General features: G+C 35.2%; 1 protein-coding gene across 3 annotated transcripts in view; it reads right to left on the bottom strand.

The window, feature by feature from the left end:
• Positions 1-17,537, bottom strand: part of NBEA (neurobeachin) — a 754,735-nt gene that overhangs the window by 559,533 nt on the left and 177,665 nt on the right. For all 3 annotated transcript variants that reach the window (XM_053563534.1, XM_053563535.1, XM_053563536.1), the window contains exons 18-22: positions 14,497-14,605; positions 5,168-5,249; positions 4,826-4,949; positions 3,788-3,980; positions 1,041-2,057 (exon numbers count right to left, since the gene is read on the bottom strand). In XM_053563534.1, the coding sequence (XP_053419509.1) occupies positions 1,041-2,057; positions 3,788-3,980; positions 4,826-4,949; positions 5,168-5,249; positions 14,497-14,605 (1,525 nt within the window). The remainder of the gene's footprint in view (positions 1-1,040; positions 2,058-3,787; positions 3,981-4,825; positions 4,950-5,167; positions 5,250-14,496; positions 14,606-17,537) is intronic.

Genomic DNA, 17,537 nt, shown 5'->3' with positions numbered 1-17,537 from the left:
TGGCATTAAAAGGCAAGTGAAACATACAGGTGAAAACAAAACCCAAATCGTTAAGGTTTTGAAATCATGAACATTTCTTAAACTCACAACCATAAAGTACTGTTTAGTCTAGAAGATAAGGGAGAAGCCCTAACTTAAATCTCGCTAATTAAAATCCATATCAGAGGGTGGCACCTGTGGCTCAAGGAGTAGGGCACCAGTCCCATATGCCGGAGGTGGCGGGTTCAAACCCAGTCCCGGCCAAAAACCACAAAAAATAAATAAAGTCTGTGACTTCATTAAAAAAAAAAAAAAATCCATATCAGAAAACATCATTTGTTTTTAATTTTACTCTGGTGAAGCCAAAACTGAAGCACAAACATTTTGTAATCACCAGACCTAAGTTTTCTCATAACGAATTTCTATCCATGTGGTTGCAAAAAAAAAAAAAAAAAAAAAATCTCACTTCTAATAATTCTAACTTTTCTCAGCCATGTTACCTACTTCACACAGTTGTTGTAAGGATTAAATCTAAAAATACATAGCACAGTGCATGGAACATAATAGGTACTTGAGAAATAATGGTTCCCTTTTCCTGCCCCTTCATTTATCAGTTTAATCTGGGCTCCAAGTCCTCTTTTCTATAACAGAAAGAAGAGGCCCAGGCCTGAAGCTTAAAAGGCCAAAATTAATCAAGTATTCAGAATAAAGATCTGAACTGTTTGAGTCATAAACTTTTAGAACTGGTAGAGACCTTATATTTTATTATTTTAGAGACCATATTTTAATAGAATATGAACTCTTGTACTACGTAAGGAAACTTAGGCCCAGAGAGGTTAAGCAAAGTTGGACTGAAGAATGTGGCAGAGTTGGAAATATAATTGAGATATTTCTAATTTCTTATATGTATACAACCATACTACTAATTCCACATATTACTAAAGTAACATGATTGAAAACAAATATGATGTAATTGATAAGAAATTTACTCTGCTTTGGTGCTATCAATTCAGTATCTACACAATGAACCTTCTTGGTATAACTTATACAAGATAGCTTACTTGTGTCGTTGCAGTTGTCTGGATTTTTCGGATCTCCTTTCCTGATTCTTTGCCATCATCGGATCTCTCAGTATCTGAAATTATACTTCCTGCATCAATATTTGGTACAATTTTGTTACCTGAAGATTCAGTTTCCAGAGTTGTAGCAGTCATTTCAGCGTACTCTAACCCCTTAGTCGATGATGCTAAATCTCTTTCAGAAATACTACTCATTCCGTCCGAAGTTGTATGGATTTTGAACTCTTTTTCTTCTATTATACTTGATGCACAAGTTAAGTCTACACTACCAGTCATGTGAGCAAGCAATCCAAGATCATCACTAACCCCAAGATGTACTTGTGTGTCCTGAATATTTGGAATAATGTGATTGCTTGAAAGTTCAGGGAGGAGTTTCTCTTCCTGTTTGGGTATTTTATCAAAGAGAAATGATGTACTGTTATTGGGAAGTTCTTCTTTTTCATCTGCTAATGTTATCAATGGACCATTGTCCTTTTCTTCATTTTTTTTAATAATACCAACACTTCCATGTACATTGTTCTGGAGTTTCTCAACAGCAGCACTATATACATTATCCAACAAAGATTCAACCTCTACAAGGGCACCATTCTCTCCACCTACTAAAGTCTCCGGTGATAAATCCATATCGTCAAGCTTTACTTCTGTTGCTTCCACTTTCTCTGCTTTTATATCAACTAAAAGATCATGCACTTCCACATGTACCCCACTTCCCGGTCTATCGGAACTTCCAAGAATATCATCTGGCACTTTTGTTGACATGAGTAAGTCGCGGGTATCTGTGCTGACAGGATAGTCTGTCTCACTTTCTGGACTCTGGCTTTGGGAAAGATCTTCAATCTCTCGGATTTCCAGTCCACCTTTTGCTCCGGTTGCCTGTGATGAAAGACCAGAGATGGTGCTCACGTTGCCTTTCTTTCCCTTTTTAATGTTTTCCTCTTCTTGTCTTTGATATTCTTCATACATTTTGGCTAGGTATTCCTTATGTGCTTCATAAGTGACCTTAAGAGTAAGTAAAGCAAACATTAAGGCATTCTGTATATGTATATCAAAAAATGATAACACAAATAAAATTACGGCAATAGCAAAAGCAGCACCAGAAATTTTAAGCTTTACAAGTTTGCATGTGTTAATTCTAAAACAAGTGCTTAATTTAATTAAGCAATTGGAAATAATCAACAATTGTAGCCATGTATAACTTATTACATGACTTGCCCCAAAAATCATACAGGCATGCTAACAATATTAAAGTGTTTTCTAAGTTATGTATTTCAGTGTTACCCTAATATGCTGATTAACTCCCATACATTTATTTACATTTAACCAGAGAAATGGCAACTAATTGTATACCATTTCCAAGGTACTAATACTACAACAGATTTAAGCATCTATTGCTCATGTGTGAATCCACTGTAACAAAAAATTCAAACATATCTATAAATATATACATTTATAAACTGCTTAAACATCATAGTTTTATTCTTACATATGAATTTTTTACTTTATATAAGTTTGTTTTGGAGTAATCAGGAAATATATTTTATACACAGAGATTTGCAATGTCATTTTCTTGGCTATTTTCAAATTTTTTAAAGCTATGCTAAACGTGAGCTGTCAATATGTGAGAAAATGTGAGCTGTAACAGAAATAAAAGGTCTTTGAAAATCTGAAACACTTGCTGACAGACACAGGTGACATTAATTTGTATTTAAAAGATAGAGTAACAAAGTTTTAACTTGAGAGGGACTTTCCTTTAAAGATTATCATGATTTTACAGAAAGAGAAAGCAAGTGTTAACAGTGGAAGTTGGCAATCTATCACCCATGGGCCAAATCAAATGATCATCAGTTTTAGTCAATAAAGTTTTCTGGGAACAAAGCCATGTTCACTCACTTGCATATTTCTATGGATGCTTTCACACTGCACAACAGAGTTATTGTACCACCCTACATAGCCCACGCAGCCGACAATATTTACTATCTATCCGCTTGAAAAAAAATTTAAACCCTGTTTGAAGGGATTAAATGATCTCCTAAAATCACAAAACTCAATTATAGCCCCGACTGGATTAAAAGCCAAACTTCTGACACCCATGCTGCTTCTCTGACACTATATGCTGACAACTCACACCTCCGAATTTACAGACTCTAGTATGCATGTACTTCTATGTCTTAAATCACTACTTCACGTCACCAAAGGGCAAATATTTAAAGTTTAATATTTAAATATTAAATATTAATATTTAATAGACATACAGAGTTTAAGATTTAAAATAAAAGATAATGCAGTCAGAATTATCACTAAACCTAAACACTGTAAATGCATTTATAATTCACTGGGAAATGTAAACATATTCTGACAACTCTAAAAATGTCTTAAAAAGTATACTTCAAAAACAATTTCATGAAATACTCTTCTTTGTTTAAAGAGCAATTGACTCAGATTCAAGTTCTCAGATCTGCTATGAAACAGAAGTGGGTCACCTTTGGGTCTAAAATTCCTAATTTAGAATTAGGAATTAAATGGGTTGAATTAAATGATCTAAAACATACTTTCAAGCTCTAACCACCTATGAACCAAGAGAGGAAAAAACAGAAAAAAGAATAGCGAAATAAAGAATCTGCCGGAATCTAAGATGCCCACAAGATGGCGCCAGATGAGTGTTTACTGCCATTTAATCCACTGATGAAACTCTGATTTAAAAATAAATAAATAAATAAGTCCCTGGTTACCTTGGAATGAGCTATTGAGAGTGTGTCCACCCAGACTCTCCAGCCTCCCCATTCATATTTTATTGCATGATACAAAAGAATCCGAAAGATATTGTAGACCATCTCAGTAATCTTCTGTTCCTCAGAGTTTTTAGGGTTAATATAGCCAAGAGAAAACATCCAGTCCTGCCACACTGAACACTGCAACAAGCATCTACAGGAGAAAAAGATATCATCAGAAATACCTAAATTAAATTAGAACTTACTACCTTGAAATTTAGGGAAAAAAAGTGAAAAGATGATCTGACCTGGGTAAAGCAAAATGCAAAGACATTCTGCATATTCTATATTTGATGCCGGGAATGACTGCCTGCATTTCTCTGGAAAAGTTCTAATGATCATTCAAAATCACTTTCCTAACTTACCCAGTCATGTTTATCATTTCTCTACTTTCTTTACAGTGCTAACACTTTATCATGCACTTAATACACTACAAATTAATCACTGCCTGGTGGTCGTCTTTCCCACTCAACTGTACTGTGACTGTGTGCTGAGACACGCTGTGCAGCACAGTCCTCTACACACAACAGACAGTCAGTATGTGTTAACTAAAGACTGAGGCAGTGACTCCAGGGAACCCACAGTCTGAGTACCCATGCCCCAGCTAACCAGCTCAAAAATGCGTGACAACAGGTAAGTCATAAGACTACCTTGGAGGAAAAGCATAGATGAGAATGGGCAAATATAACAGAATTACAACTAAAAGTACTGTTGGTGACAGGTACCAACAAAAAGAACCATACATTTTAAGGTTTTATATATGATCTACAAGTAAAATATAATATCCATGTATCTAAATAAAATCATATAAAAATAGTAGAATGATACTGAATATAAATTTTATCAAAGAAATATATGATGCCTTTTCTAATGATTTAAAGTATTTAGCAAGATTAGAAATACTTGAAAATTTTTTTTTATTTGAAAGACATTGAAAATTAAGGAGAAACAAAGATAAATTATAGAATCAAGATCTCTTACAGTATTCAAATTGCTTACCTTCTATTTTCCCGGCTGTTACTAAAAAGTTTTATCATGTCAGATAAAAATAAGCGACGAACTTCCATCAGTTCTGCACTTGGTGTAGAGTTTTTTAATAAAGTTGCCACCACCTTAAGAATCACTGTTAAAAAAAAAAAAAACTTGAGGATTTGTAACCATATCATATTTTCAACCCAAAAAAGCGTTTACAAGTTTCCAACCATCTACTTGGCACTATTATAGTGCTGTGAACTGAGTAAATACTACAATGTTTTATAAGGTGAGGAACGTTTTGGACCAGCCTCCCACGTCGCCTTGTCACTCCTGCTGCATTACAGTAAAGATCTGCCGTTTGCTCACTTGGATTCTGAATTTTCACTGTAGAATCTGGCTCTGGATGCGGTTTGTGTACAACTTGAGTACACACTTGCTCCGTCAAGATCTAAAAGATGAAGAATTTGAAGTTCATTTAGAAAATGATTTAAGTCATAATTATGAAACACAGATACACAAAGAAACTGAAAAAAAAGTGAATCTGATTCAAATTAATAGCAACATCCAGACATTTTCTAATGAATCCACATATTTATAAATTCTTTAACTCTGTATCTCAAATTTTATTTATTAAGGATACAGACGAAACCACAACAAATATTCATGGAAGGAAAATCCATTAGTTTATTCTTTTTGCAATACCTTTTCAGTATACATCCTTAATCTACCAATGTTGGGAGAATTGTAAGGGTTGATTCCCTGTATCATCAATTAAAATAATAGAAAATAAGTAAATAAGAAAATAATGTCTGAGTCTGGGTTTCTACTTCAAAACAAAGCAGGACAAAGGAAAGGTCTTCCTAACAATGTGGCTACTGTCATTTACTGATGAGTGGATTTTTAAAATTTATTTCAAATAACAAAAAATGACAACAGTTGACCAAATAAAGGAAAGACAGAATTCCAAAACATTGACTAACTTGACTACCTTTTCCAGTGAAATGTAGGGTGTACAACTGTGGGATTCTGCAGACCTCCGCCACTGATCAGCACTGGTGTCTGCCGCTCTCCCTGCACTGGATGAGTGTTTGTTAAATGGAAGAAGTGATAAACGTACGGAAGACTACTGACTGTACTTCAGGCCTTCGCTTGTGTTTGTCCATACTCTTACATAAGCCGAGCCCAAGTTACAAACATCCAACTTACATATAACTTCTATTATAAACAGAGGCTATTACAGTAAGTCACTGAGTGACAAACATCCAACCGACATATGACTCGCACTTACGAATGGTGGCTAATACAGGTAAAAGGTAAATGTACCTGCTTCAACTTAATCCAAATTCAACTTCAGAGCAAACAAAATGACAGAAGCTATCTTGTTCATAACCTGGGGACTGCCTGAATATATAAACCTAATAAGGCTATCTTTAATAAAGACAATTTTATACCAGTGATTTAATTCCTGTTTAACTTTGACATGTTAAATTCTGAATAAACAGTTTAACCTAAGTACAAAAACTGTGGTCAAACTATAAACGTTAGCCAAAAAGCCAATTGCACAGAGCTCTATTATAAGAGTTAAGGATAGAGAAAGTAAATTAAAACAGGGATGATCCCTTCTAATTAGAAAATGACCGTGACATCCACAGGTGCCATTTTTCTTTCTTTTCAGCTAAGAAACGATAGGAAATTTACATAGGTATATTAGGAATGTACATCAAAAGGTATTGACTTGAAATAAAAGCTGACCTACTATTACTTAAATGATAAATACAGGGCAAAATTACTCCTATCATCCTCATTCCTGTATCTTTGTTAAGACTACACACTTATGGTTAAAACTAAATAGTCCTCAGAATTTTCTGAACAGACCACTCTGGACATTTACTCCTAAACATATAAAACTGATACATGAGGTAAATGTATCAAAACTGATACATGAGGTAAAATGTATCAAAAATATATTTGAAAACCATATATTAAACAACAATCAATTAGAGGTTGGGATAGGCCTACAAGCACTTTTCATATCAATCTATCCCTAAAACCTTTGTTGTGTACCTATAAGATCCCAGAAAATTCTTGTTACAAATAAGGGATTCAAAATAACTTCAGACAGGCTTGAAGAAAAACAGGACATACTCTTAACAGAGATCAGTCAAAACTTTCTCCACTGAAAGAGAAGAAACTGCGCTACACAGGAAACAAAAACAAAAGCAAACGTTTTTTTCACCTGTTGTCTTTTTAAGTCCTTATTTTATCATTTAACAATGAGGGGAATAATTGCCTTTACTATCTAATAAAGCTGCCAGGAAAGTTAAATAAGGTCGTGTATGTGAAAGTGCTTTGAAAACTATAACATATTCAAATATAAGAACTTTTTAAAAAAATTATAAATATATATTTAGAAACTCAATTCAGCATGTATTTATTAATAACCAGTGATACGCCCACACTCTGCTGACTGCCCAGAGATGGAAAATAATTTGCTAGGTGGAACTGTATTTCTAGCAGCAATTCACTTATCATTCTGGAGACAGGCATAAATGCATGCCCCTATCAAGTAATAAAACATGGTAAACTGTCATTAAGAGCCTATGTGAGCTTAAAAAGGGGTGGAGGGAAATAATGAGATATAAGTAAGGAAAAACAAATGTAGATATAAACATTTTAACAAAAAAACTTGACTCTTAGCTCGGCACTCATAGCTCAGTGGTTTAGGGCACCAGCCACATGCACTGGGGCTGATGGGTTCAAACCTGGCCCGGGCCTGCTAAACGATGACAACAATAACTAAAAAAATAGTGGGGTGTTGTGGTGGGTGCCTGTAGTCTCAGCTTGGGAGGCTGAGGCAAGAGAATCACTTAAGGCCAAGAGTTTGAGGTTGCTGTGAGCTGTGATGCCACAGCACTCTACCGAGGGAAACATAGTAAGACTGTCTCAAAAAAAAAAGAACTTGACTCCTCATGGACACTGAGGGTTTGTTGGTTAAGAGACATGCCAAGAAAGTAACCCCTGCCCTCCACCAAAACAAAATAGGAAGGAGGTTCAGAGCCAGACGCAGACATGAAAGCAAATTTGCAGTGAACACGCACAGAACATCGCAATTCACATCAGCCACATTTTAACTGTTCAACAGCCACATGTGCCCAGTGTATTGAACAGGGAGGCAAAGAATGATGAATAAGCAGCACTGGAGGGAACTGGATAAATATGCTGTGCGTACACAGACCTGAGCCCAGCAATACACACTTAAGTTTCCCTTTATAAATGGAATTATATTACAATTCATGTGTTACAGACTCTTGGCTTTAGCAGAGGCTACTGCAACTTTTCTTTTGACCCACCCACTTTCGGGCTTCATTGTGCATAAATCATTTTGTAGTATTGGGAAGCTCAACTTTTTGAGACAAGAGTGGTTAAAAGAGCAAACCTAGCTGACCCCATTACAGCTAAGCACTTCTCTAGGCATTTTGGTCAGAGAATCTTTATAGGTTTGGACAAACTAACTTTTACTGTTAGTTGCTTTATACATGAAAAGAAAGTTTGAGTAAGCTGCTATCTGATATACTGCCCACCTCAGAGGTTCTATAATTTGTTAAGTTTTATTATGAAGTACTTAATTTTAAAACGACTAACTTGTGCTCAAAAACTGTTATACTCTTATAGAAACAAAGTTAACAGCTGATGTAAATAGCTAAAGTAAACAGTTATTCTATTCTGTTTTAACATATCATTAGCAACACCAGAGATCTGACACAGTTCTTTATTTTTGGCCTTGATTTATGCCTTCCTAGAGTTGTAGAGATATTTACTTTTATACATTACTGGGGTTAAGATAACTTCCCCAAACCTAGAAAGAAAACGAAGATTAAGAAAAGATGTCCAATTCTGAACAATCAAGCCACCTAATCTTGCTGAGATGCAGGCCTGGTTGATGCTCACCAGGTGAACTCAACATAAGCAACAGGTATTGAGCTATTTCCCTTTTTAAGCTAAATTTCACTTACTATGTTTTTTTTCTTCACTTACTATGTTAATGAACATTTAAGTGGATAGCTAACCAAAAGAATTTTAATTTTTTGCAATTAGATGCTGCCCACCAAAATAATGCAATCTTTAAACTCTGGTGACAATGCACTCCATTGTCTGTCATCCTGCTAATACAATTTGGTGTTCTAGGAGTGTCAAAGCTTATGCTGAAGACCCTTTCTACTATTTTGTGGGATCAACAATGCTGACCAACCATCTTTCTTTTTCTGACTCTGTGTACACTTACATTAACTTTTATTATTAGAATATGAGTTCATTATAAACTCCAGGTCATTCAAAATTTATTTCAGTTAACTGTGATTACCATTCTATTTTAAAAATATGTATTATTGGGCGGCGCCTGTGGCTCAGTGAGTGGGGCGCCGGCCCCATATGCCGAGGGTGGCGGGTTCAGACCCAGCCCCGGCCAAACTGTAACAGAAAAATAGCCGGGTGTTGTGGCGCGCCTGTAGTCCCAGCTGCTCGGGAGGCTGAGGCAAGAGAATCGTGTAAGCCCAAGAGTTAGAGGTTGCTGTAAGCCGTGTGACGCCACGGCACTCTACCCGAGGGCGGTACAGTGAGACTCTGTCTCCACCAAAAAAAAAATAAATAAATGTATTATTACCAAATTGGTCAACAGAAACTCTAGATTGGTACACTCCTTCATTATTAAGGATACAAACTTATTCTGACGTTCATCTACTTTAAGATGTACAGTCAGCAACAACTTGGCTTTGTTTCGTGTAGAATAGCAACAGACAGCATGCTCTGGATCGCAGGAGCACACACACGTGAACATGGTGTGTGAAGATGCAGCCGCACTTCTTGTGAGGCACCTCAGGAAGGCCAGTAGAAAGACAGACATGTGCATATGCAGTGTACGCATGTGACCTTTCCTTATTTTAAGGCTAGGAGTACACAATCATTTTTCAAATTCAACATATCATCCTATCTATTCTATGCATTTGTTTTAATATAAAGTTTCACTGACTTCACAGACTTTCTACTCTATTGTCAAATAATGGGTTAAAATGAGTAGAGGTTCAGAAATTCACATAGGTAAAATAATTATTAAAATACTTATACCTTGTAGAAGACTGAAACTGGACCCACACCTTTCATCATTAACTAAGATAGACTCTCACTGGATTAAAGATTTAAACTTAAGACATGAAACTATAAAAATACTAGAAGAAAGTGCAGGGAAAACTCTTGAAGAAATCTGGGTGAATAATTTATGAGGAGGACCCTCCCCCCCTGGGCAATTGAAGCAGCATCAAAAATACACTATTGGGACCTGATCAAACTAAAAAGCTTCTGCACAGCCAAGAACACAGTAAGTAAAGCAAGCAGACAGCTCTCAGAATGGGAGAAGATATTTGCAGGTTATGTTTCCGACAAAGGTTTAATAACCAGAATCCACAGAGAACTCAAACGTATTAGCAAGAAAAGAACAAGTGATCCCATCTCAGGCTGGGCAAGGGACTTGAAGAGAAACTTCTCTGAAGAAGACAGGTGCACGGCCGACAGACATATGAAAAAATGCTCATCATCCTCAATCATCAGAGAAATGCAAATCAAAACCACTTTGAGATATCATTTAACTCAGTAAAATTAGCCCATATCACAAAATCCCCAAACCAAAGATGTTGGCGTGTATGTGGAGAAAAGAGAACACTTGTACACTGCAGGTGGGAATGCAAACTAATAATCTTTTGGAAAGATGTTTGGAGAACACTTAGAGATCTAAAAATAGATCTGCCATTCAATCCTATAATTCCTCTACTAGGTATATGTCCAAAAGATCAAAAATCACATTATAACAAAGATATTTGTACCAGAATGTTCATTGCAGCCCAATTCATCATTTCTAAATCATGGAAGAAGCCCAAGTGCCCATCGACCCACGAATGGATTATAAACTGTGGTATATGTACACCATGGAATATTATGCAGCCTTAAAGAAAAATGGAGACTTCACCTCTTTCATGTTTACATGGATGGAGGTGGAACATATTCTTCTTAGCAAAGTAAAATGGAAGAAAAAGTATCCAATGTACTCAGTCCTACTATGAAACTAATTTATAGCTTTCATATGAAAGCTATAACCCAATTATAACCTAAGAATATGGGGAAGGGGGAGAGGGAGGGAAGGGAGTGGGGTGCATGGGTGGAGGGAGGGTGATTGGTGGGATTACACCTATGGTGCATCTTACAAGGGTACATGTGAAACTTAGTAAATGTAGAATATAAATGTCTTAACACAATAACTAAGAAAATGCCAGGAAGGCTATGTTAACCAGTTTGATGAAAATATTTCAAATTGTATATAAAACCAGTGCATGGTGCACCATGATTGCATTAATGTACACAGCTATGATTTAATAATAATAAAAAAATACTTATACTTAATTGATCAAAGCTATCAGTAAGTTAAAAAAAAAAAAAAAAGACCTAAGCACAAGTTCACCAGTATTACACACTAACATGCTGAAGGATTCCCTGATAGTTTAAGCAAGGTTTTGATTCAGGAAGGATTTACTGCTTCAACTGAAGGGATTCATAGACTGACATTTTTTTTGTCTTATGCACAATTATTATGGAAACTGTCTATTTTTATGACCATTTATTAGTGACATGACATAGAACAAATTATTTAACATGTGAGTCTCAGTTTGTCTGTTTTAAAAGGCAATAAAAATATCAGCATCATAGGGCAGTTGTATTATCTGATACATACAAAGAATGTAACTGTCACATGAGGTACCCAACAACAGGGAGTTACTATCACTAGGAAACATAATACCAGAATCAAGACAGGTAATGACATCACCATACTCTGCACAGAATAGGCCTCTCTATTAGTGCTTATTTGGTTCTATATGCCAAAAATTAAAGTAATATTAAAAACTACTATAATTCTAAAAGGCACTGCTTATGGAGGGGAGAGTCTATAAACCATGTGATTTGAGGAGGCACTGACACAAAGTAGTAACATTAAGCTCAGAAATGAAAAAAATCAGAGTATCCAAAAAGTTTCTTCATTTACCAAAAGAGCAGTCAGTCTTAAAATTTACCGGCAAGAATATAGAACAGAGAAAAATGAAATAAAATAGTTAAAAGTAGTGTTATAAACCAATGATCTGTGGGCCAAATATGGCCTGCCACCTGTTTCTGTAATATAGTTTTACTGGAACACAGCCCATTTGGTTCATACTATCTACAGCTACTTCCGGGTTGCAATTACAGAGCTGAGTAATTGTGAGAGACACCATATAACCCAGTGGTTCTCAATCTTCCTAATGCCGCGACCCTTCAATACAGTTCCTTATGTTGTGGTGAGCCCCAACCATAAAATTATTTTCATTGCTACTTCATGACTATAATTTTGCTACTGTTATGAATTGTAATGTAAATATCTGATATGCAGGATGTATTTAGGCAACCCTTGTGAAAGGGTCGTTCGACACCCAAAGGGGTCGCGACCCACAGATTGAGAACTGCTGATATAACCTAAAATGCCTAAAACATTTATCATCTGACTCTACCAGAAAAGTTTGCCCTCCCAAGCTATAGATGAATATTTTGTAATAAATATATTTGCAATATAATGTTAACGCAAAAAGCAGGACACAAAATTATGTGTAGAATATTTTATAAGAGTTATGAGTGCAAGTTGAGAAAAACTTAAATATACTTTTATACACAGTGGACATAAAGTTCATGTGCAATTTACTACATTAAACTATTTTAAATTACACACGAACTTTATGTCCAGTCAGTATTAAATATTAATGGCAACCCTAATGGGTAAAATTTATTTGGTGCTTTTCTATATTTTCCAGATTTTCATAATGAATGCATATTAATTCTGATATCAGATTAAAATACAGATTTAACAAAAGAGTGAGAGAGGAGTTACATTTCTCTGAGTTGCTGTAGAATAAGTTTTTATATAAAAGGGCATGCAGTAAATATTTTGGGATTTGTGGTTCACTTAGTTTCTATCACAAATACTCCATGCTGTCATTCTAGCGTGATTCACCTGTGGATTAAATGAATGAACATAGCTATGTTTCAATAAAACCATAATATTTATAGATAATGAAATTTAAAATTCACATCATTTAAATATTCCTTTCTTCCCCTATCCCATATTATTCAAAAATGTAAAAACCATCCCATTTGAGGGCTGTGCAAGATCTGGGAGTGGCTGATGTGGCCTGTGATTACATGAAATCGCAGCAGTCTTATAGAAGTTTGAATTTGTCCAATATTAATTTAAAACTGTAATAAATTTCCATTCAGAATCTCAGTATCTGACTTCCTCAAAGTGTCTCATTTTCATTTTTAAAAAGGTTTTGAAGAAATTTGTAATGATAAGATTTTGTATTTCCTGACTGCTTTTCTGAGTTAGGAATATTGTTATGCATGTTTAGTAATATCTGTGAGTATTCTTTTAGCATGACTATAATGGCCTTAGATAACAGACACAAACCCTGTCATCTAAATATGTATATAAGATCCAATAATCTGTACTCCACTGTATTTCAAGGAGTTAGATTAGAAATCTACTTTTCTTTTTGATTTGACATAACAGGTATGCACTAGTATATATATTTTTTTAGTTATGTTCAGCAATATACCTTTTATGTGAAACACTGGTGAGTTATTGCACCACTGTGATTCCCAGTGTGCCAAGCAACAGTGCAAAGTGATTAGAACACGAACCTTCCAGTTGCAACTATCTGTGGTTGTGGCACAAAGGTAGCCATAGGCAACACACTCAACAAAATGAGTACGACTCTATTCTAATAAAACTATGAACATTGAAATTTAAAAGTCATTTAAATTTTCCATGTCATGTACTATTTTTGATTATTTTCATCATTTACAAATATAAAACATCCTTAGCTCACAGGCATATATGAAAATGAATATTGGTAGTTTATCAACCATTGCACTATAGAAAAGAATTAGGGTCAATGAGATCAGTTCTAAGGAGTAGAATTAAGGTTACTGTAAGGAATATTCCTAACATTTTATTTGCATTTGAAAAATAAAATTGCTACTTTGTGCGGTAGTATATGCATTTCATAGAAAACACAGAACCCAAAGGTATAGGGCCATCAGCTAGAAATGATGAGGAAGGAACTTCTATATTGAAATCATGAGATATAAAGATTCTTCTAGATATCATTTTTACAAATAATTCTTACCTACATTTTATACCATTATCAACTCTTGCATTACTGTTGATAGCTGCTAGGTATTAGAAACAGAGAGACAGAGAGATGAATTAAGAAGGAAAGTGAGAGAAGGACGTGGGGGTGAGGAAGGGCTGTAGAACTAATACGTATTATGTAACGGGCCTCGTTTATGTGAGAAAGACTGTGTATGAAGCTAGGCAGCCACCCCATACTCTAAGAGCAGCTCGTGGACCAACATAAGAAGATTGGTAAGTAATTGTATATTGATACGTTTTAAAATAAAATAAAAGATATAAGGTATGTAGTCATCTTTTTATTAAAAAAAAAAACAAGAACGATTCTAGCTTTAACTGTCTTCTTAAATTAAGCAACTAGTGATCTTGATTACATAGATAAAGAAGGTTTCCACCATATACACTGGGATTTTCATCACGCATCTTTCATTGTTACCTCATAAAGAGTGTTGTAGGTAGTGACAGTCACGGTGTTTGTATGCAACATCAGCCTTTCTCCAAGAAGAGTGAAAAGACTATGGGTATGCATAATTTCAACTTTTCTCCTAGAGAGAAGGGGGAGAAAAACACCATGAAACACGCCAATTCTCTGATCTCTAGATAAGAAAGTGCAATTTATAAACAGATACAGAATTATATAAGTAATTGTTTCTATGAACTCCTATTTATAGTACAGCTATCCTCTAAAGTCCCAAGACTACCATTTAAACCCTTCTCAAATAAAATGCCTGTACAAATGAAAATGTTGAGATATACAAATTATAGGATATTATATACATGTTGATTATTATTTTCACATTTTTAACAACTATTTGGAAGTAATTTTTATTGGGTAAAAATTATTGGTTTCTTCTAATACAGAGACCTCATAATTTTAAAATCATTTCTGTCCATATTCATGGTCTATAAAATAATCTGTACTAAACCATAACATCAAGAATCTAAAATTATCATAAAAGTAAATATTCCAACTTTAATGTTGGGGTCATACAGCAAAATAATTCTACATAAGTAAAGAGGACTCACCATTGCTTGTATTTTTGGTCTACTAATGGATTAAAAGCTAAAACAAAATGCCTTTCTACTTACTATTAGCTGATTTAACTGTTCAGATCCCACACCCATAATTAGAAGGTCCATTAAAGGCCTCCTGGAATAATTAGCTCCAGCTCAGGAAATTACCACGTGTCCCTCACTTGTGCCGCTTAGAATTCAAGACTTGCATCTTCTTGTCTCCCAACCCTGAATATTTCATTTCTGTCTTTGACTTTTATTGCTCTCCATTTGGAGAACAGGCTATATCACAGAGATAGGAAGAAAGGAGGAAAAGAGCAAGAGTTTGGAAATTACATTTTCTTTCAGGCTATGGATCTGTGATATAGCCTGTTGCTATAATTCCAAACTCTTGCTCTTTTCCTCCTTTCTTCCTAGGCCCAAAATTGTATTTCCAGCCTTCACTCCAGTTAAGTATGGCCATTTAAGTGAGTTCTAGCCAGTAACATATGAACAGAAAACACATGGACTATTTTTAGGTCCAGCTCACAGGAAAAGTACTCATGCACGTCTTCCAAGTTCCTTCCCCAAGCCAGCAACACCAGAGCCATATGATGGAGACAATGGAGCCACAAGATGGAATAAGATGCTTGCATCTCTAAATCACTGATTATAAGAGAATCACCTACAGAGGAAAATCTATTTGGATTTTAAGTCAACAAGAAAGAAACTACCACCTTGACAAGTGACTAAAATTTCATTATTTTTTATAGCAGTGATTGTTACTATACTATAATTAATACAGAAATCAAATCATGAACCATTTATCTGGGTACCATTCACTTATAAATCCTCTCTTTTAACATCAGCCTCCCAGATCCACACTCCACAGGGAAAGACACAGGACAGACGGTCCCCCCACCCAAACCTCTTCAGACCAACAAAATGACCTAAATTGACAAGGAAGCTAGGGCATCTGTCCTGAGGTTGTGTTTGCAAAGCAGTTAAATGAAACTAAACAAAGGTCTAACTGGCCATTAAAAAACAAGACTAATAGATACTCTTGCATTATGGAGGGGAAGGCTTTAGTCTCTTCCAATCTAAGCCACACTCAAGAAAAGAAGGCCTGACGCATTCATTTGCTCCCAATGAGGAATAAGCAAATGCCAAAGCATTGCCTATGACATATCTCTCTGCTATAAGGAGATGGTAAAACTTATGTCTAAATTAAGCTATCTGGAATTTAGAATAATCTCTTAACTGTACCAGCACAACATCAACCAAAGAAATTTAAGCCCTCTTCATTATTATCTCCTCCAATTTAAATGTTTATAGCAATGCTTAATTCTAAATTTAGATGATGTTTAATTTAGATTTAGAGGGGATTTGAAGATACTGTGCATTTACCAGGAAAAAGATGGGTCAGACTGCTTTAAAACAATGCTTTCTAAAAAACTTTGCTGCATAGCTGTCAAGAGATACCCAAAAATGTCATCCATCACTTCAGGCAGGGAATGGTGCACTGGTCCTATACGCCATATGATTTTGTTTCCCACAGGACTGCTGATAAAAGACCTTGCTTCCTGGATTCGGTTCAGGTGGGATATTTACTGGAGACACTAACATTGTAAACCTGTTCATCTTTAAGACCTAAATAGATGTCAGTTTTCAGTGCCTATTTGTTTTATGTCTTAAATTTTACAGTTTTTCTGTCCACTTGGATTAGAGGATAACTCACTTTTTTCAAAAGCATAATCTTTTACTCATGCAAATTTCAGGTTTATAAGCTTACTAAACAATCCACTGATGTTTACTGCAATTTCTTTCTACACAAAATAACCTTATCTTTTTGAATGGTCAAGAAATACCTCTTATAACAAATTCAGAGAATATGTGAAAAGAGGAAAATGGGGGGGAAAGACAAAAAGTCCTTAATTCCTGACATAATCATTATAAATATAGTTTGTGCTCTTTCAGATTAATGGCTATGTACATAAACCTACATGTGACAGATACAAAAATCAATAATGGAAATTGTTCTATATATAGTAATTTGTAGCTTTTTCCCATTGAATCAAGAGTCTACTGTCTTTCTCAATGTCACTAAGAGTAATTGATAATAAAAATGTAGCATAGTTAACTTATCCATTCACTACAGTTAACAACTTATGTTATTTGTATGCTTTTTTCCTACCATAAACAAACCTTCCTTTAGATCAGCAGTTCTCAACATGTGAGTCGCGACCCCTTTGGGGGTCAAACGCCCCTTTCACAGGGGTCACCTAAGGCTATCCTGTGTATCAGATATTTCCATTACAATTCATAACAGTAGCAAAATTACAGTTATGAAGTAGCAACGAAAATAATTTTATGATTGGGGGTCACCACAACATGAAGAACTGTATTAAAGGGTCGTGGCATTAGGAAGGTTGAGAACCACTTCTTTAGATAAACCTTTGGGCATAACCATGTTTATTTCCTTAG

This window comes from Nycticebus coucang, chromosome 15 (genome assembly GCF_027406575.1).
Source record: "Nycticebus coucang isolate mNycCou1 chromosome 15, mNycCou1.pri, whole genome shotgun sequence".
NCBI classification, from domain to species: Eukaryota; Metazoa; Chordata; class Mammalia; order Primates; family Lorisidae; genus Nycticebus; species Nycticebus coucang.
This window is presented reverse-complemented; position numbering and strand designations above follow the sequence as displayed.